A 20,777-nucleotide genomic window follows, 5' to 3' on the forward strand; every position below is an offset into this window, starting at 1 on the left:
ACTACTAACTAACTAACTAACTAACTACTAACTAACTAACTAACTAACTAACTAACTACTAACTAACTAACTAACTAACTAACTAACTACTAACTAACTACTAACTAACTAACTACTAACTAACTAACTAACTAACTACCTAAACTAACTACTAACTAACTAACTACTAACTAACTAACTACTAACTAACTAACTAACTAACTAACTAACTAACTAACTAACTAACTAACTAACTACTAACTAACTAACTAACTAACTACTAACTAACTAACTAACTAACTAACTACTAACTACTAACTAACTTAACTACTAACTAACTAACTAACTAACTAACTAACTAACTAACTAACTACTAACTAACTAACTAACTACTAACTAACTACTAACTAACTAACAACTAACTAACTAACTAACTAACTACTAACTAACTAACTAACTACTAACTAACTAACTAACTAACTAACTAACTAACTAACTAACTACTAACTACTAACTACTAACTACTACTAACTAACTAACTAACTAACTACTAACTAACTAACTAACTACTAACTAACTAACTAACTAACTAACTAACTAACTAACTAACTAACTACTAACCTAACTAACTACTAACTAACTCCTAACTACTAACTAACTACTAACTAAGTAACTACAACTAACTAACTAACTAACTAACTAACTAACTAACTAACTAACTAACTATATCTGGGAAACTCAAATTTACACAGAACATTGAGATTTGAACAATTTCGGAAAACATGGCAACTATGAATAGGGGAGTGGCACCCATACTAATTAAATACTTAAATTCGTATATCTGGTTTCTCTCATTAAAGTTTTCACCAACAATTTCGGCATCCTTGTGAACATTTGGGTAATAAATTGGAAGGTTTTCCACATGGGCAACAGATGTACAACATACATCTGTATATAGGCGACTCGAAAAATCATAACGCGAGTTTTCAAGTAATTGTAGATAATTTAGCTCGCAAATAACTATCACTTTTTAGTCGTTTGTAATCTTAAGTGAAGCTATTTAAATATTTCATTTATATAGATCCATATTTAAGGTATCTTTTGATTATACAATGCCTGTTATATTTTTTTGCCTTAATTAAAATTACTTCAAGGCTGCCTTTTATAATCATATCATAACTACTACTTAACATATTTTTTTGCTTAAAACTTTTCCCTAATGGTAATTAAAAATATGACAGGACTATAATATTGTTAGAGAATATGAGAAAATTTACCTCATTAGAAAAGTATAAAATTCTTACTTTAAGAATGTTACTACATTACAAAACACTATTGATTACTAATGATGATGATAATGCTGCTGTTGCTGATGATAATACTGATGGCTAATGCCACAAGCTGTAATATAGTACAACATAATCCTTGCAACATGTTTAAGTTTTATAGAGCTGATTCATAATATCAAAGTATAAAAGAGCGTATAGAACACCCACATACGTTTCATACCTTAACTCATAATGTAAAAATAATTAAAGTTTAGATTACACTAAATAATATTTACAATACCTTGCAATATATTACAGCTTGCAAGATGGCGGTAAGGGCAAGTAAGAGTGGGAAAATGGAAAGAAAATTGGAAAATTTCTCAATTACATTCATACACACTTGAGGAATTAGAGTAGCATGATAATGTAAAAGGATTTAATGGAGAAATTTGAACACTACTTGCAACTACTTAATTACGCTTCAAACCTAAGGGGAGAGTGATAATATTAAGCGGGTTATCAAAGTATATTATTTAGCAATGAACATTTTACAGCAACCTGGGATATACATATTTGGAAATCAGAGTAAACTTAAGTCATGATTTATATTATTAGACATTAGATAAAGGTCTTTTCTATAGCCTAGTCTATAGTCTAGTCTATAGCCTAGTATATAGTTCTAGTCTGTAGTCTAGTCTATAGTCTAATCTATAGTCTAGTCTAGTCTATAGTCTAAACTATAGTCTAGTCTTAGTCTAATCTATAGTATAGTCTATAGTCTAGTCTATAGTCTAGTCTATAGTCTAGTCTATAGTCTAGTCTATAGTATAAACTATAGTCTAATCTATAGTATAGTCTATAGTCTAGTCTATAGTCTAGTCTATGTCTAGTCTATAGTCTAGTCTATAGTCTAGTCTATAGTCTAGTCTATAGTCTAGTCTATAGTCTAGTCTATAGTCTAGTCTATAGTCTAGTTATAGTCTAGTCTATAGTCTAGTCTAGTCTAGTCTATAGTCTAGTCTATAGTCTAGTCTATAGTCTAGTCTATAGTCTAGTCTATAGTCTAGTCTATAGTCTAGTCTATAGTCTAGTCTATAGTCTAGTCTATGTCTAGTCTATAGTCTAGTCTATAGTTAGTTATAGCTGTCTATAGTCTAGTTTATAGTCTAGTCTATAGTCTAGTCTATAGTCTATAGTCTATAGTCTAGTCTATAGTCTAGTCTATAGTCTAGTCTATAGTCTAGTCTATAGTCTAGTCTATAGTCTAGTCTATAGTCTAGTCTATAGTCTAGTCTATAGTCTAGTCTATAGTCTAGTCTATAGTCTAGTCTATCTCTAGTCTATAGTCTAGTCTATAGTCTAGTCTATAGTCTAGTCTATAGTCTAGTCTATAGTCTAGTCTATAGTCTAGTCTATAGTCTAGTCTATAGTCTAGTCTATAGTCTAGTCTATAGTCTAGTCTATAGTCTAGTCTATAGTCTAGTCTATAGTCTAGTCTATAGTCTAGTCTATAGTCTAGTCTATAGTCTAGTCTATAGTCTAGTCTATAGTCTAGTCTATAGTCTAGTCCAACGGTTCCCAAAAGGGGGTCCGCGGACCCCTAGTGGTCCGTAGCAAAATCCTAGGGGGTCCGCGAAGACGAACGAAAAAAATCATGAATAAAAAATTCTCTATATGTTACAAAATATTAAAAATATCTCCAAATTTTTCATAAATACTAAAATACACAATTTTTATTCAATAATCCCAGATTTGTTGGTGACTCTTTGAATTTTATTGTTTCGGTCGTTTATCAGGATGAAGCTAGGCCCTACAAATTTATTGTTTCACTTTTATAAAGTAAAGTATTACGTGATTTGTAATTTTTATAAATATATATGTATCGAAATAAATGTTTTTATAGCAGACGGATAATGATTTGCCTTAGAATTAAATACTGATACTGGTATCCCGGAATATGAAGTTAGGTCACATTTCATAATATTTTTTTAAATTGTAAGCAAAAGTGTTAATCTAGTTAATTTTAAATATAAATATTCCATTCCAACGTGATACACAGATTTTAACTTCATTTTGTTGTCCAATATTATTAAATCAACATCAGAAAATTCATAGCGTTTTGCGTAAATAGTCAAAACCACGCAGTAAAATAATTCGTAGGTATTTTAAAATTCAAATTTAAGATCCAAATTCACAGTACATTCGCAAAGAGTCCAGGTCATATTGGGTAACGCATTCCGCAACAACATCGAAGAAGTCTAACTTTCACATATTTTCCCGAAAACTTAGCTTACATACTCAGCTTACTCCTATGCAATCGCAAAAAAATTTAGAAACATGACTCTTTAAGCACATGTCGACAATACTTGTTAAAGAAACCTTTTCTCTACCTTGACGAGAAATGAACATGAAAGCTCTCACGATCATAAAATTAAACATCATGGTAGAAGTCATTCTATATTTAAAACCATGAAATTGAAAACATCTCCGAAATACTAAATGTTCTCAATGTACGGGAATATTTTATAGGGTTTATGGACCAGGACTTAGACAATTTTCGGACGAACAATTACACAGTGATACAGCAAAAAAATGCAGGGGTTCTCATATACCAATTCCATTTCGTTATAGTCCATAGAGTAGGAATTTATTTTTAATTTTCCCGATCACTTCGTTTAGTTCCTTTTTAAGAGCAAAAGTTGTGAAAAAGAGCTATTTTTGAAGTTTTAACTTAAAAAAAAATATATGTTTGGTAGTTTGCAACCGATTTTCAAATTGGATATTTAAAGATACGAGTGTTGTCTTTCAACCCAAAAAAATAAATCCAAAATTTATGATTAATGTCTTGGTTACGGCCATTTAAGTAAAAAAACTCACACTTTTTTCACAATTTTTAATTTTCATACTGCTCTACACAGAAAAAATATGCACAATTTTTTTCTTAACAATCGGTTGCTTAAATTTAATTTCTATTTTTATTAATATTTTTATTTGGGTTTATAACGAATTTGTTTGATGTTCACACAGAAGGAAATATTTTCTAACAAACACTTTATTGAAATAAATTTAACTTTCAGTAAATATTTTTACTGATTCAATAAATGTTTTTGTTTGAGTTTTATTTTTATGTCAGCATATGGAATACAACAATAAAACCAGTTTTGGAATGTACTAAAACGAATTGATATAATTCTTATTTGGTTTATAACATTTAATGTATAAGTGTTTCAGTTTTCACAGTACAAAATAATAGTTTCTAGAATTAGAAAAGTTTTCTTAAAAATGTTGTAAATATATATGTAATTTTTTACTACTTTTAGTTTTAAATATTTTTTTTTTAACAAATTTTTATAGATTCAATGAAAAATTTTCTTATTATTATTGCCAAAATACAATAAATAATTTAAATGTTTCAGATAACATATTTGCTTGAATTTCAGTACAAATACTAATAACTTGTGTTATTGTTTCAGTAAAATAATTGTTTGGAAATGTTGCGATTATTTATTAATGTTTTTCGTAAATAGTATATTATTTTAATAAGAAAAATCCTGAAATTTTTTCAATAAAGAATTTACGAATTTGAGTACTTGATTTTACGAATTTCGTGATAGGTCCTATTTTAGTAAAAAAAAAATACTTGGCTTTATGAATTTTTTGTTGATTTTGAATTCCATTTTTTCTGTGTACGTTGGCCATGAAGCAGTAACTTTAGCTTTTATTACATTTGAAAAAGGCACATTAAGTTGGGTTTCCAATGATGGTCAATTTATGATAATCGATGAAAAAGGTTATGAGTTGTGCTAAGTTTTATAAAAATATAGCATATTTCTTCCATACAAAAACGTTCATGTTTCTGGTTTTCTTTGTAACAAGTTTAAAAAATGTTTATAAATATTTTTATACAAAAATTAATTTGTATGGAGAAAACCAAAAATTCGAGAAACATGCTATTAGAAAAATTGGCATAAATCATCCAGTTTTTCATAGATTTTTATGAAATAACAAGTTTTAGAAACCTTCCTTTATGTGATTCTTCAGGAAAGTAATAAAAGATGAACTCACTGCCTCATGGTCAAAGTAGAGCATGATGAAAATGAAAATTTTTTAAAAAAGTGTGAGTTTTTTTACTTAATCGACCGTAACTCAGACATTTTTTTTTTTGGATTAAAAGACACTTGTATCATTAAAAAAATATCGGATTTGAAAATCGGATGAAAACTACTAAACTTATGATTTTTCAAATTTAAAACTTCAAAAATGGCTCTTTTTCGCATCTTTTGCTCTTAAAAGTAAGTTAACGAAGTGATAGGGGAAAACTAAAAAATATATTCGTACTCTATGGACTATAACGAAATAGATTTGGTATATGAGAACGCCTGCATTTTATTTTTCTTCACTTTTGTATCACAGTGTTATTTATAACAATAAGATATCAAAATATGTATGGGGGTCCGTGAAATTAAATAAATTCCTCAAGGGGTCCGCGAAGTAAAAAACGGTGGGAACCGCTGGTCTAGTCTATAGTCTAGTCTATAGTCTAGTCTATAGTCTAGTCTATAGTCTAGTCTAGTCTATAGTCTAGTCTAGTCTATAGTCTAGTCTAGTCTATAGTCTAGTCTAGTCTAGTCTATAGTCTAGTCTATAGTCTAGTCTATAGTCTAGTCTATAGTCTAGTCTATAGTCTAATCTATAGTCTAGTCTAGTCTATAGTCTAGTCTATAGTCTAGTCTATAGTCTAGTCTATAGTCTAGTCTATAGTCTAGTCTATAGTCTAGTCTATAGTCTAGTCTATAGTCTAGTCTATAGTCTAGTCTATAGTCTGTCTATAGTCTAGTCTATAGTCTAGTCTATAGTCTAGTCTATAGTCTAGTCTATAGTCTAGTCTATAGTCTAGTCTATAGTCTAGTCTATAGTCTAGTCTATAGTCTAGTCTATAGTCTAGTCTATAGTCTAGTCTATAGTCTAGTCTATAGTCTAGTCTATAGTCTAGTCTATAGTCTAGTCTATAGTCTAGTCTATAGTCTAGTATAGTCTAGTCTATAGTCTAGTCTATAGTCTAGTCTATAGTCTAGTCTATAGTCTAGTCTAGTCTATAGTCTAGTCTATAGTCTAGTCTATAGTCTAGTCTATAGTCTAGTCTATAGTCTAGTCTATAGTCTAGTCTATAGTCTAGTCTATAGTCTAGTCTATAGTCTAGTCTATAGTCTAGTCTATAGTCTAGTCTATAGTCTAGTCTATAGTCTAGTCTATAGTCTAGTCTATAGTCTAGTCTATAGTCTAGTCTATAGTCTAGTCTATAGTCTAGTCTATAGTCTAGTCTATAGTCTAGTCTATAGTCTAGTCTATAGTCTAGTCTATAGTCTAGTCTATAGTCTAGTCTATAGTCTAGTCTATAGTCTAGTCTATAGTCTAGTCTATAGTCTAGTCTATAGTCTAGTCTATAGTCTAGTCTATAGTCTAGTCTATAGTCTAGTCTATAGTCTAGTCTATAGTCTAGTCTATAGTCTAGTCTATAGTCTAGTCTACAGTCTAGTCTATAGTCTAGTCTACAGTCTACTCTATAGTCTAGTCTATAGTTTAGTCTACAGTCTAGTCTATAGTCTAGTCTATAGTCTAGTCTATAGTTTAGTCTACAGTCTAGTCTATAGTCTAGTCTATAGTCTAGTCTATAGTCTAGTCTATAGTCTAGTCTATAGTCTAGTCTATAATCTAGTCTACAGTCTAGTCTATAGTCTAGTCTATAGTCTAATCTATAGTCTAGTCTATAGTCGAGTTTATAGTCTGGTCTACAGTCTAGACTGTAGTCTAGTCTTTAGTCTGTAGTTATTTCTATATAATGTATTTTGGAGTAAAGCCATATACTTGGACAGCGGATAGTTTCATTGCGGTTCTCGTTAATCTGCTAAACTCCCACTCTCAAGAGTACCGCAGTTATTAAACTTAGTCTTGACTTAAATCAAAATTAATCAATTTAAAAAATGTTTCCCCGTTATTTTTGAAAACTTTTCTAAAAATAAATTTCGTTAATTTCTCTCTCTAAATACATACTTAAAATGATTATTTAATTATTTAATATAATCTTTTCAAAAGACCATAACAATTTCATTAATTTGCTGTTGTGTTTGTGGTTTTCGTGTGTATATGTGTGTTTGAGCGTTTTACAAAAATATTTATTAAAAACATGCGAATTTTCTGTTAATGTCAGATCTTTTGTGAAAATAAAAATATTTTTATATATTTTTTTCCTTTCACTTCCTTTTGCACGGAAGACAGGACGTTGTTGATGTGCCTTTTTAAAGCTTCAACAAGCTTTTTTATATTTGTATATTTTTGCTAACAAAAATACAATAAACAGCAGCCACAAAACAAACGTAATATTTGTGTAGATTTCTACTACGAGCCCCGAAAGTTTCCCTAAAAAAACAACATGGTATCCTTTTACTTGGCAACCCCCAAAGTCCAATCATTTACTCCTGGTATATTAGACAGTAGCCATTTTATATCTCGATTTAAAAAGTAATTAGAAATAAATTAGTGTTTCTAATAAATAATCAAATACATAATTTATTGTCCTGTGCTAATCAAAGAATAGAAATCATAACAGCCACCCAGAACGGCAGGGTTTTTTCTGCTTGAATGTGTTGGGCCATAATGAATGAAATGAGAACTAAAATACAGCTATTTAATGTTCAAATTGTAATACAGATGTGTTCTAACCCAGCAAACATTTCCACATACATACATTGGTATTCAACTTAATACAACTTTGCTCAAGGCAGAATTGTATGAGTCAAAATTTAATTTTTATCTAAATGTTTGCTGGACTTGAAAAAAAATTATGTGCATATGAATGTATTTGTGTTTAAAAGTTTCTATGGTTTTTCCATTTTGGCTAATTGTTGCTAAGTTAATTAAAATGGAAAAATTTTTAGTCAGCTGGTGGTGTATACGTACATACGTAAGCTTGTATTTGGTTTCATGCAACCTCACATGAGGCACAACATTTAAACACAGCCAAACATACAAATTTAAATGGCAGAAAAAAGCAAATAAAACTGCAACCCTAATATAATTTTAATAATTACACTCAGAGAAATACTTATGTGAAAAAGTTTTATTTTTGAACATTTTAAAAATAAACTATATTTATAAAATTCATAAAACCTTTACTAGTTCAGTTCTAGTTCAGTTCTAGTTCAGTTCTAATTCAGTTCTAGTTCAGTTCTAGTTCAGTTCTAGTTCAGTTCTAGTTCAGTTCTAGTTCAGTTCTAGTTCAGTTCTAGTTCAGTTCTAGTTCAGTTCTAGTTCAGTTCTAGTTCAGTTCTAGTTCAGTTCTAGTTCAGTTCTAGTTCAGTTCTAGTTCAGTTCTAGTTCAGTTCTAGTTCAGTTCTAGTTCAGTTCTAGTTCAGTTCTAGTTCAGTTCTAGTTCAGTTCTAGTTCAGTTCTAGTTCAGTTCTAGTTCAGTTCTAGTTCAGTTCTAGTTCAGTTCTAGTTCAGTTCTAGTTCAGTTCTAGTTCAGTTCTAGTTCAGTTCTAGTTCAGTTCTAGTTCAGTTCTAGTTCAGTTCTAGTTCTAGTTCAGTTCTAGTTCAGTTCTAGTTCAGTTCTAGTTCAGTTCTAGTTCAGTTCTAGTTCAGTTCTAGTTCAGTTTAGTTCAGTTCTAGTTCAGTTCTAGTTCAGTTCTAGTTCAGTTCTAGTTCAGTTCTAGTTCAGTTCTAGTTCAGTTCTAGTTCAGTTCTAGTTCAGTTCTAGTTCAGTTCTAGTTCAGTTCTAGTTCAGTTCTAGTTCAGTTCTAGTTCAGTTCTAGTTCAGTTCTAGTTCAGTTCTAGTTCAGTTCTAGTTCAGTTCTAGTTCAGTTCTAGTTCAGTTCTAGTTCAGTTCTAGTTCAGTTCTAGTTCAGTTCTAGTTCAGTTCTAGTTCAGTTCTAGTTCAGTTCTAGTTCAGTTCTAGTTCAGTTCTAGTTCAGTTCTAGTTCAGTTCTAGTTCAGTTCTAGTTCAGTTCTAGTTCAGTTCTAGTTCAGTTCTAGTTCAGTTCTAGTTCAGTTCTAGTTCAGTTCTAGTTCAGTTCTAGTTCAGTTCTAGTTCAGTTCTAGTTCAGTTCTAGTTCAGTTCTAGTTCAGTTCTAGTTCAGTTCTAGTTCAGTTCTAGTTCAGTTCTAGTTCAGTTCTAGTTCAGTTCTAGTTCAGTTCTAGTTCAGTTCTAGAGTTCTAGTTCAGTTCTAGTTCAGTTCTAGTTCAGTTCTAGTTCAGTTCTAGTTCAGTTCTAGTTCAGTTCTAGTTCAGTTCTAGTTCAGTTCTAGTTCAGTTCTAGTTCAGTTCTAGTTCAGTTCTAGTTCAGTTCTAGTTCAGTTTAGTTCAGTTCTAGTTCAGTTCTAGTTCAGTTCTAGTTCAGTTCTAGTTCAGTTCTAGTTCAGTTCTAGTTCAGTTCTAGTTCAGTTCTAGTTCAGTTCTAGTTCAGTTCTAGTTCAGTTCTAGTTCAGTTCTAGTTCAGTTCTAGTTCAGTTCTAGTTCAGTTCTAGTTCAGTTCTAGTTCAGTTCTAGTTCAGTTCTAGTTCAGTTCTAGTTCAGTTCTAGTTCAGTTCTAGTTCAGTTCTAGTTCAGTTCTAGTTCAGTTCTAGTTCAGTTCTAGTTCAGTTCTAGTTCAGTTCTAGTTCAGTTCTAGTTCAGTTCTAGTTCAGTTCTAGTTCAGTTCTAGTTCAGTTCTAGTTCAGTTCTAGTTCAGTTCTAGTTCAGTTCTAGTTCAGTTCTAGTTCAGTTCTAGTTCAGTTCTAGTTCAGTTCTAGTTCAGTTCTAGTTCAGTTCTAGTTCAGTTCTAGTTCAGTTCTAGTTCAGTTCTAGTTCAGTTCTAGTTCAGTTCTAGTTCAGTTTCTAGTTCAGTTCTAGTTCAGTTCTAGTTCAGTCTAGTTCAGTTCTAGTTCAGTTCTAGTTCAGTTCTAGTTCAGTTCTAGTTCAGTTCTAGTTCAGTTCTAGTTCAGTTCTAGTTCAGTTCTAGTTCAGTTCTAGTTCAGTTCTAGTTCAGTTCTAGTTCAGTTCTAGTTCAGTTCTAGTTCAGTTCTAGTTCAGTTCTAGTTCAGTTCTAGTTCAGTTCTAGTTCAGTTCTAGTTCAGTTCTAGTTCAGTTCTAGTTCAGTTCTAGTTCAGTTCTAGTTCAGTTCTAGTTCAGTTCTAGTTCAGTTCTAGTTCAGTTCTAGTTCAGTTCTAGTTCAGTTCTAGTTCAGTTCTAGTTCAGTTCTAGTTCAGTTCTAGTTCAGTTCTAGTTCAGTTCTAGTTCAGTTCTAGTTCAGTTCTAGTTCAGTTCTAGTTCAGTTCTAGTCAGTTCTAGTTCAGTTCTAGTTCAGTTCTAGTTCAGTTCTAGTTCAGTTTAGCTAGTTCTAGTCAGTTCTAGTTCCGTCTAGTAGTTCTAGTTCAGTTCTAGTCAGTTCTAGTTCAGTTCTAGTTCAGTTCTAGTTCAGTTCTAGTTCAGTTCTAGTTCAGTTCTAGTTCAGTTCTAGTTCAGTTCTAGTTCAGTTCTAGTTCAGTTCTAGTTCAGTTCTAGTTCTAGTTCTAGTTCTGTTCTAGTTCAGTTCTAGTTCAGTTCTAGTTCAGTTCTAGTTCAGTTCTAGTTCAGTTCTAGTTCAGTTCTAGTCAGTTCTAGTTCAGTTCTAGTTCAGTTCTAGTTCAGTTCTAGTTCAGTTCTAGTTCAGTTCTAGTTCAGTTCCAGTACAGTTCTAGTTCAGTTCTAGTTCAGTTCTAGTTCAGTTCTAGTTCAGTTCTAGTTCAGTTCTAGTTCAGTTCTAGTTCAGTTCTAGTTCAGTTCTAGTTCAGTTCTAGTTCAGTTCTAGTTCAGTTCTAGTTCAGTTCTAGTTCAGTTCTAGTTCAGTTCTAGTTCAGTTCTAGTTCAGTTCTAATTCAGTTCTAGTTCAGTTCCGTTTTAGTTCAATTTTAGTTCATATTAAATTTATAAAAAATCGTCCACAACCTGCTGCAAAACTTTCCTGCACCTTTTTAAATAAATAAATAAAAAGCAATTTGCATTTTAAACAAGAAGATAAATCGATAACAAATAAATAATATTACAACACAATTATAATAGCAAATAAACACAAAGGAATTACACACCTTCTAACTAAAACCTTTATACAAAAAGAAAAAAACATCAATAAATACCATTGACGCCTTTCCCATACGTGCTAAAACATATGGAAATTTTCACACTTCTTTCTTATTAGAATATATGTAGGTATGCAATTTTGATTTACAATTGCAATTTTATTGTTGTTCCAGAATATGTGGCGCTGTAGTGTGTGTCGAAGAAAGATGGCCTCACGTGTTTGTATACCACAGAATTCAACAGACTCTAGTCTGGATGTACCAGTATTAGAAGCATTGCAACGACGTCATTCAGATGCCAAATTGGGATCAAGCACACAAACATTAGCGCCTGCAAATGGTAGTGCTGCTTTGGCCCCACCTCGTAGTCCCGAACTAAGACGACATTCAGATGTATCACCTGCGTCATTAAAAGAGCTGGAAAGGGTAAGTTGGAAATGAAGAGGAAAATTAAATTGCAATGAATTTTTTTGTTTGGTTTTCCAGCAATTGAAAGGCAACAAGACACCCGGTGGTGATATGGACTGGCGCAAGGGTGGCCATAGTATGGCACCCAGTCGCTCGGGTAGTCCGCCACGACAAGAGGAATTAAGTTTTGGACCACCTCTCTCACGCATGGCTTCCAGACGTGGCTCAAGAGTTGCCCGTCAACACAGTTATGATGATGATGCCAATGCCACAGGTGCCGGTGTAGCCGGCAGTTTGGGTGCTGGTGTTGATATGGGTTTGGGTATACCAGCCATGCCCAGAAGGTATTTACTAATAGTTTAATATAAATTGAATTTTTGTGAATGTTTTTTTTTTTTAGAAAATCGGCTTATGATGTTTTCGCTCCGGGTGTTTTGCAAGCAGCTGCTCAAGCTTCTCAACGTTCTCCTGGCGATGCCACACTGGGTCCACAGATCGCTTTGCCCGGCTCTCGAAGACCTTCATTTCGTGTGCCTCATCCCTCGGAAGATATTAACAATGATGAATCACCCAGCCCAGATAAAGGTAGTCCGGTGTTAACGGTCGACGAGGATAGACGTATGCGAAGGAGAGGTTCACAATTGTGAGTAAAAAAGTCAACTATAAAAGTTATTTAACAAAAATCCTGAACATTTATCAAAATTAAATTAATTTAGAGATTTTCGAAATTGACGAAAAAAAGTAATTAACTCGATTACAAAATTAATTAAATTAGGAATTTTTACGAAACTGTTTCACACAAAAACTGTTGAGAATTATTTTCAACGTAAATTTCTTTTTTTTATTTTATCTCCCGTCCAGACCTGATTTGGCTGCTTTACAATCACGCGGTGCTCTACCCACTTCCGGCATACCCTCGGCTATACCACCCCCATTGGCTGCTTTCACCGGTCCCAATTTAGAAGATCTTGAAGCGCCACGACGTCAAACATCGATGGATGGTGAACAGATTAAAATTGTTATTCACGATGTTGATTCAGGACCCATATGTTCGTCGAAACGACGTATTATTTTAAGAAGAGATCCTTCAGATAAAGCTCATCGCAGTGAGTATTACGATTACAGTTTTCTTTAGGTTACAAAAATTGGACTTACTATTTGTTGTTGTTGTCAAAATGTTTAAGGAGTAAATACGAATAATACCATTTTTCATATAAGGGGACCGATACTTCAATGATTTTTTTCTCCAAGTTTAAAATTTAATTTAAAAATTCCTCAATCAAGCACCCTATTCAAACCATTTTATTTTATTAATCATCTGAACGACTACTAAGCTAGTTGAATTTAAATTACCGTAACATAGAAATATTTTCATAAGTAAATATTTGTAAAATTTATCATTTAAAAGAAGATGTCATGCAAAAATGATTACCTTATCTCACTACAAATGATGACAACAAGGGCGTTTAAGCAGCAGAAAAGAATAGTAAGAACAAAAGTTAACTCAAGTGCATTTAGAAATGCATCTCTAGATGCATTCACACATGTGTACACATGAAGCAGTAATGGGCATTTCTTCGTTGCACGAGACCAAATACAGCTAGATCACTTGCAATTTAAAGTTTGGCTAATGCCCATTACTGATTTACTCACACATCTCTACACGAGTGTATAAAGACATTTATTTATTTTTTTTTTTTCATCTTGCCACATCTCTCGTACAGCATAATTTCAAAATTACTTGGGTAGTTTCACTTGAAATATTTATGACGCTGTTGCTGTAGTAGATTCATGCATTTAATGCATGAAGATTAAGTAAAGTGAAATTCTTTACATGCAATTGAACTTTAAAAGTTACACCCCCTCCAGCGTTTATTCGACGCAAAATAAAGCAAACTTACAAAATAAACCACTTGTTAGTGCAGAGTGTAGACAAAGTTGTTTATAGGTGGGTTAATATTTTAAGTTATTTTTTTTTTCTCGGGGGTATGGTGTTTTTAAAGGTTTGTTTATAAAAAGTTATTGGCAAATATGAGAATATCATATAATATAGAAAAAATATGTACTTACCGAGTACTACGCCATAAAAATATGGATCTGTAATAAAGAAAAGAAAACATATTTAGTTTATTTTACAATGAGCTAACAATTTAGAAAAAAAAATATAGATCAGTGATTACGTAAGGCCTAGTATGTAAGCTAGCTTCTAATCAAAATTTCAAAAGTGTGTGGAAGTAATTAATAATCTAGAGTACTCCAAAGTCTAGTCAATAGAGTGGACTATAGTATAGTCTATAGTCTACTCCAGTTTATAGTCTGGTCCAGAGTATTAAAGACAGTACAGACTACAGACTAGGCCTAGACTATAGACTAGGACTATGGCCCTAGACTATAGACTAGACTATAGACTAGACTTTAGACTAGAGCATAGACTAGACTGTAGACTAGACTAAAGAACCGGACTATAGACCAGACTATAGATTATACTAGTTAGTTAGTTAGTTAGTTAGTTAGTAGTTAGTTAGTTAGTTAGTTAGTTAGTTTAGTTAGTTAGTTAGTTAGTTAGTTAGTTAGTTAGTTAGTTGGTTAGTTAGTTAGTTAGGTTAGTAGTTAGTTAGTTAGTAGTTAGTAGTTAGTTAGTTAGTTAGTTAGTTAGTAGTTAGTTAGTAGTAGTTAGTTAGTAGTTAGTTAGTTAGTTAGTAGTTAGTAGTAGTTAGTTAGTTAGTTAGTTAGTTAGTTAGTTAGTAGTTAGTTAGTTAGTTAGTTAGTTAGTTAGTTAGTTAGTAGTTAGTTAGTTAGTTAGTAGTTAGTTAGTTAGTTAGTTAGTTAGTTAGTTAGTTAGTTAGTTAGTTAGTTAGTTAGTTAGTTAGTTAGTTAGTTAGTTAGTTAGTTAGTTAGTTAGTTAGTTAGTTAGTTAGTTAGTAGTTAGTTAGTTAGTTAGTTAGTTAGTTAGTTAGTTAGTTAGTTAGTTAGTTAGTTAGTTAGTTAGTTAGTTAGTTAGTTAGTTAGTAGTTAGTTAGTTAGTTAGTTAGTAGTTAGTTAGTAGTTAGTTAGTTAGTAGTTAGTTAGTTAGTTAGTTAGTTAGTTAGTTAGTTAGTTAGTTAGTTAGTTAGTTAGTTAGTTAGTTAGTTAGTTAGTTAGTAGTTAGTTAGTTAGTTAGTTAGTTAGTTAGTTAGTTAGTTAGTAGTTAGTTAGTTAGTTAGTTAGTAGTAGTTAGTTAGTTAGTTAGTTAGTTAGTTAGTTAGTTAGTAGTTAGTTAGTTAGTTAGTTAGTTAGTTAGTTAGTTAGTTAGTTAGTTAGTTAGTTAGTTAGTTAGTAGTTAGTTAGTTAGTTAGTTAGTTAGTTAGTTAGTAGTTAGTTAGTTAGTTAGTTAGTTAGTTAGTTAGTTAGTTAGTTAGTTAGTTAGTAGTTAGTTAGTTAGTTAGTTAGTTAGTAGTTAGTTAGTTAGTTAGTTAGTTAGTTAGTTAGTTAGTTAGTTAGTTAGTTAGTTAGTTAGTTAGTTAGTTAGTTAGTTAGTAGTTAGTTAGTTAGTTAGTTAGTTAGTTAGTTAGTTAGTTAGTTAGTTAGTTAGTTAGTTAGTTAGTTAGTTAGTTAGTTAGTTAGTTAGTTAGTTAGTTAGTTAGTTAGTTAGTAGTTAGTTAGTTAGTTTGTTTGTTTGTTTGTTTGTTGTTTGTTAGTTAGTTAGTTAGTTACATATCCACATACCCTCCCAAATATTGCACTTCCCTTTCAGAAAATATGTCATTTCAATCTTAAACTAAAGTTTCTACTATTTTCGTTCTTTTCTTTTGAACATTTTCAATCTGCACAATTCAATTAATTAAGTTTTAGTTGTTCTTTCACTTTTCTTTCATTTTCATGGTGTTTGTTTGTCATCTAAAGATAAAAACTTATTCTTACTTATACGACTAAAATACAATTAGACAATGGATGAATGTATCGATTGAATGGAAATAGTTTTGAAACTATAGTTTCAATAGAATATTATGATGTGTGTGTGTGTGCGGTAAGAGGTAACAGTAGTGTCATTACATATAAAAACTAATACGATTTAACAAATTTAAAACAAATTGATTGGGGTAGTTGCTTTTAATTGAAAGAAATTTAACAATACTTAAAATATAGTTGTAAATTTGGTAAGAAGGAAAAAGTAAGTATTTTGTGGGAAGAGTTTTAAAAGGAAAAAATCTTAAGTTTTATCTTTAGTTTTATAGTACTAATTACGAATATGTAAGTAGTTGTCGTATATTTGATACCAAATTTTTAAATAAAAAAATTGTAGACAGTTATTTAAGTTAAGAGCAATAAAGAGTTATTTCCCCAAAAAAAAAAATAAGTTTTTCATTGTACTATTTGCAAAGCCTTGAAAGTAATATAAAGTGCCTTTAGACATCATTGAAAACTTTAAATGTCAAAATATTGAAAAATTTTCAAGATGTTGGGAGAATAGTAGGGAGAAATTTTTAACCATATATTTCTTGACTAAGCGATATTTTCTTAAATTTAAGGCTGGTGTTGCAATGGTCAACAATAACCAAGTGGACTAAAATGTTCAACTTTCTCCTTTAACAAGAAGTGAACTAATAAGATACACCCTAATATATTGCCGTTTTTTGTATGTATTTATAAAAATCTGTTCACTAGAAATTTAACCCATTTGAGGTTTATTACTCATATACAAACCGACATATTTACTGGTAACAAAAGACAGCAAGAAATTGAGACATTAGTACACACAACTATGTGCAGTACATTCCAAGTTATGTTCATCAAAAGTTTTTGATATCCAATTATAATTAAAAGTTTATTAACTTTATTGTTAAGTTCTTTTCTATATTTTTTTTCTTATTTTTGTTGTAACTTATTGTTGGGCAACGATGAGGTTTTAAAGTAAAACTGTACAAATGATTCGTACAAAATAACAACAAAAAGTACCAAGATCGACAAACAAAAGAAAATAGATCGGTTCATAAAATAGTTTTGTAAGTTAGACTCTTTCAACATGTAGTTAAGGAAAACATTTTTATAATCACACTTAGGCCAAAGAAACAGTTAAAATATTTGTGGCCAAAAAGTACTTTTGGTACATTTCTTTGGTACTTTATTTAATTCTATCATTATAAAGACAAATGGCCAAAAAAAATTCTACTTCATTCTGTCTATCTTCTTTTCTAACTGTCTGTCTTTTTTCGTTCTCATGTAGTTTGTTAAAAGTTTTTGTTACTTTTTACTCCCTCCCAATCTAAGCCTCTCTATCAATGCCTGTATATTCATACTTTAATGCCTTTGGTACGTTTTTTTTTTTTTTTGCTATATTTCTCTATTCAGTCTTAAGAAAACCTTAATCAAAAGTTAAACATAAAATGCCAAAATTACTTAAATAAAAACTGTTGGAATAAAAAAAAAGGAATTTTCACAATAAAGCTTCACTCTTAAACTACTGACAGTCCCTGCTGTTGCTACTTTTCAATTTTAGTTCTTTTCTAAAGGATGCGGGTAATATACGCATTAATAAGCTCTAGCGAAATATGTATCTCGCTGTCTTTCCTCATTATAATTATAAGGAGTTTTTCTCATTAAAAATTGTTCAAAATACAAACAGTTTTTATTTTCTCTTCCTGTTGAATTTTTTAATTTCCATTATTTTAATTTATTTTGTGTCTTTAATTTATGGTTTAAGAGGAAATGCTGTAACAAAAAATTGTATTTGCAGATGTTACAAATACTTTTTCTTTGTGTGGAAAGGGAATATTTAGTATTGAAGTTTTATGGAAATATTTTATATAGTCTATATAGTCTAGTCTATAGTCTAGTCTATAGTCTAGTCTATAGTCTAGTCTATAGTCTAGTCTATAGTCTAGTCTATAGTCTAGTCTATAGTCTAGTCTATAGTCTAGTCTATAGTCTAGTCTATAGTCTAGTCTATAGTCTAGTCTATAGTCTAGTCTATAGTCTAGTCTATAGTCTAGTCTATAGTCTAGTCTATAGTCTAGTCTATAGTCTAGTCTATAGTCTAGTCTATAGTCTAGTCTATAGTCTAGTCTATAGTCTAGTCTATAGTCTAGTCTATAGTCTAGTCTATAGTCTAGTCTATAGTCTAGTCTATAGTCTAGTCTATAGTCTAGTCTATAGTCTAGTCTATAGTCTAGTCTATAATCTAGTCTATAGTCTAGTCTATAGTCTAGTCTATAGTCTAGTCTATAGTCTAGTCTATAGTCTAGTCTATAGTCTAGTCTATAGTCTAGTCTATAGTCTAGTCTATAGTCTAGTCTATAGTCTAGTCTATAGTCTAGTCTATAGTCTAGTCTATAGTCTAGTCTATAGTCTAGTCTATAGTCTAGTCTATAGTCTAGTCTATAGTCTAGTCTATAGTCTAGTCTATAGTCTAGTCTATAGTCTAGTCTATAGTCTAGTCTATAGTCTAGTCTATAGTCTAGTCTATAGTCTAGTCTATAGTCTAGTCTATAGTCTAGTCTATAGTCTAGTCTATAGTCTAGTCTATAGTCTAGTCTATAGTCTAGTCTATAGTCTAGTCTATAGTCTAGTCTATAGTCTAGTCTATAGTCTAGTCTATAGACTAGTCTATAGTCTAGTCTATAGTCTAGTCTATAGTCTAGTCTATAGTCTAGTCTATAGTCTAGTCTATAGTCTAGTCTATAGTCTAGTCTATAGTCTAGTCTATAGTCTAGTCTAGTACTATAGACTAGACTATAGACTAGACTATAGACTAGACTATAGACTAGAATATAGACTAGACTATAGTCTAGTCTATAGTCTAGTCTATAGTCTAGTCTATAGTCTAGTCTATATTCTAGTCTATAGTCTAGTCTATAGTCTAGTCTATAGTCTAGTCTATAGTCTAGTCTATAGTCTAGTCTATAGTCTAGTCTATAGTCCAGTCTATAGTCTAGTCTAGTCTATAGTCTAGTCTATAGTCTAGTCTATAGTCTAGTCTATAGTCTAGTCTATAGTCTAGTCTATAGTCTAGTCTATAGTCTAGTCTATAGTCTAGTCTATAGTCTAGTCTATCTAGTCTATAGTCTAGTATATAGTCTAGTCTATAGTCTAGTCTATAGTCGTGTCTATAATCTGTTCTATATATAGTCGATTAACAACCACTGTGTACTAATCTATAGACTAGACAAAAGTCTTGATTTTACAGTAGTCTATAGTCTAGTCTATAATCAATTCTATATACAGACGATTAACAACCACTGTGTACTAAACTATAGACTATACAGAAGACTTGATTTTACACTAGTCTTCACACTAAACTGAATCTACAGATTGTATGTGCATTGGACATAGATATGCTATTTATATTTTAATTTAATAAATAATATTTGTTTTGGTTTCACTGCTCTTGAACTCTTGACAACAAACAAATTAACAATAAGTAAAAATCTTTTTTTAAGATTTCCTTGTAACAAATTACATTAATTTTATCTTTTTAAGTAAAATATCAAACAATTTTATTACTTTCGTTTTACATCGAAATTACATCAGCAGCAAAGAAAAAAAAACTAAGATTACAAATCATACGCTCAAAGTATTTTACAATGTTGACCATTTTTTCTTCCAATAACTTTTTTAACATGTGGGTGTTTTCTTTATAACAATTTTCATTTTATTCTGTACTTTATTACTTTTTGGTTGTAAAAAAGAAAAGGAAAAAGTAAAAATTGAAAATGAATTGTTATAAAAACACAATCATTAAATTCACTTTTCTTGTCAGGTGTGCAAAAGTTTACATTATTTTCTTAAAGATTTTTTTTTTTTTGGATTTTAATGGTCCTTTATCTTAAGGGAATTGGAGGACATTCAAAGTGGGATTTAAATTTTAAGAAATTATTTATTAAATTTAAACTTGAAAGTATTTTATTCAGTTCTTAATCTGTGGTGTATACATGTGTACATACTAGTACGTACTAGTTGGACTAAAAGGCTAAACTATTACTATTTTCCTAGAAAGTGGGTGACGAACAATTTGTTTTAGATATGATAAACCAAATTTTTTAATAACTTCACCTTTTTCATACACCCTTACTTTCCTATTTTACTACCATCTATCATTATATTTATTCTTTTCCTTTTGGTTTATGTTCTTTTTATATATAAAGGATCAAAATATCCCTTATTAGGCTTTGCAAATGTTCGCCATTGTGTTAATAAAAAGCTGTAATGACCAAACATTCGTCGTAAAATCAACATCAAATTTTTTTCTCTTTTATTTTTCAATTTTGTTGCGAAATAACAAAAAAATGCAGTATACTAAACATTTAAATAAAAAAGTTGTAAATAAATCTAAGCAACAGTTTTCTTTCCCCATTTTTATCGTTTTGATCAAGGTAAAAACAATTCTTAAAGGGTGATTGAAAAAATTTTTAGAAAATGGGAAAGGCAAGTAGAACACTCCCAATTACCTAAATACTTCATAGACTATAGAATATTCTATAGATAGACTACACTAGATTATATTACACTAGACTATAGACTAGACTGTAGACTAGATTATAGACTACACAGTAGGCTATACTATTGACTAGACTATATACTGGACTATTGACTACACTATAGACTAGAATATAGACAAGACTTACCTAAATACTTCATAGACTATAGATTAGATTAGACTAGATTATATTACACTAAACTATAGACTATAGACTAGACCGTAGACTAGACTGTAGACTAGACTATAGACTAGACTATAGACTAGACCGTAGACTAGACTGTAGACTAGACTATAGACTAGACTATAGACCAGACTATAGACCAGACTATAGACTAGACTATAGACTAGACAATAGACTAGACTATAGACTAGACTATAGACTAGACTATAGACTAGACTATAGACTAGACTATAGACTAGACTATAGACTAGATTAAAGACTAGACTATAGACTAGACTATAGACTAGATTAAAGACTAGACTATAGACTAGACTATAGACTAGACTATAGACTAGACTATAGACTAGACTATAGACTAGACTATAGACTAGACTATAGACTAGACTATAGACTAGACT

The 20,777-nt window shown here is 30.9% G+C and overlaps 1 protein-coding gene across 1 annotated transcript in view; it reads left to right on the forward strand.

Moving 5' to 3' along the window:
- The window catches only part of LOC119604650 (regulating synaptic membrane exocytosis protein 1), a 204,606-nt gene that overhangs the window by 121,553 nt on the left and 62,276 nt on the right, over positions 1-20,777 (forward strand). Inside the window, 4 exon segments of the mRNA XM_037957411.1 lie at positions 11,510-11,761; positions 11,822-12,087; positions 12,144-12,386; positions 12,605-12,849. Coding sequence (XP_037813339.1) covers positions 11,510-11,761; positions 11,822-12,087; positions 12,144-12,386; positions 12,605-12,849 — 1,006 coding nt within the window.

Source organism: Lucilia sericata, unplaced genomic scaffold (assembly GCF_015586225.1).
Source record: "Lucilia sericata isolate MDLA Ls3-8-SP2 unplaced genomic scaffold, ASM1558622v1 Contig000413F_arrow, whole genome shotgun sequence".
Taxonomy (NCBI): Eukaryota; Metazoa; Arthropoda; class Insecta; order Diptera; family Calliphoridae; genus Lucilia; species Lucilia sericata.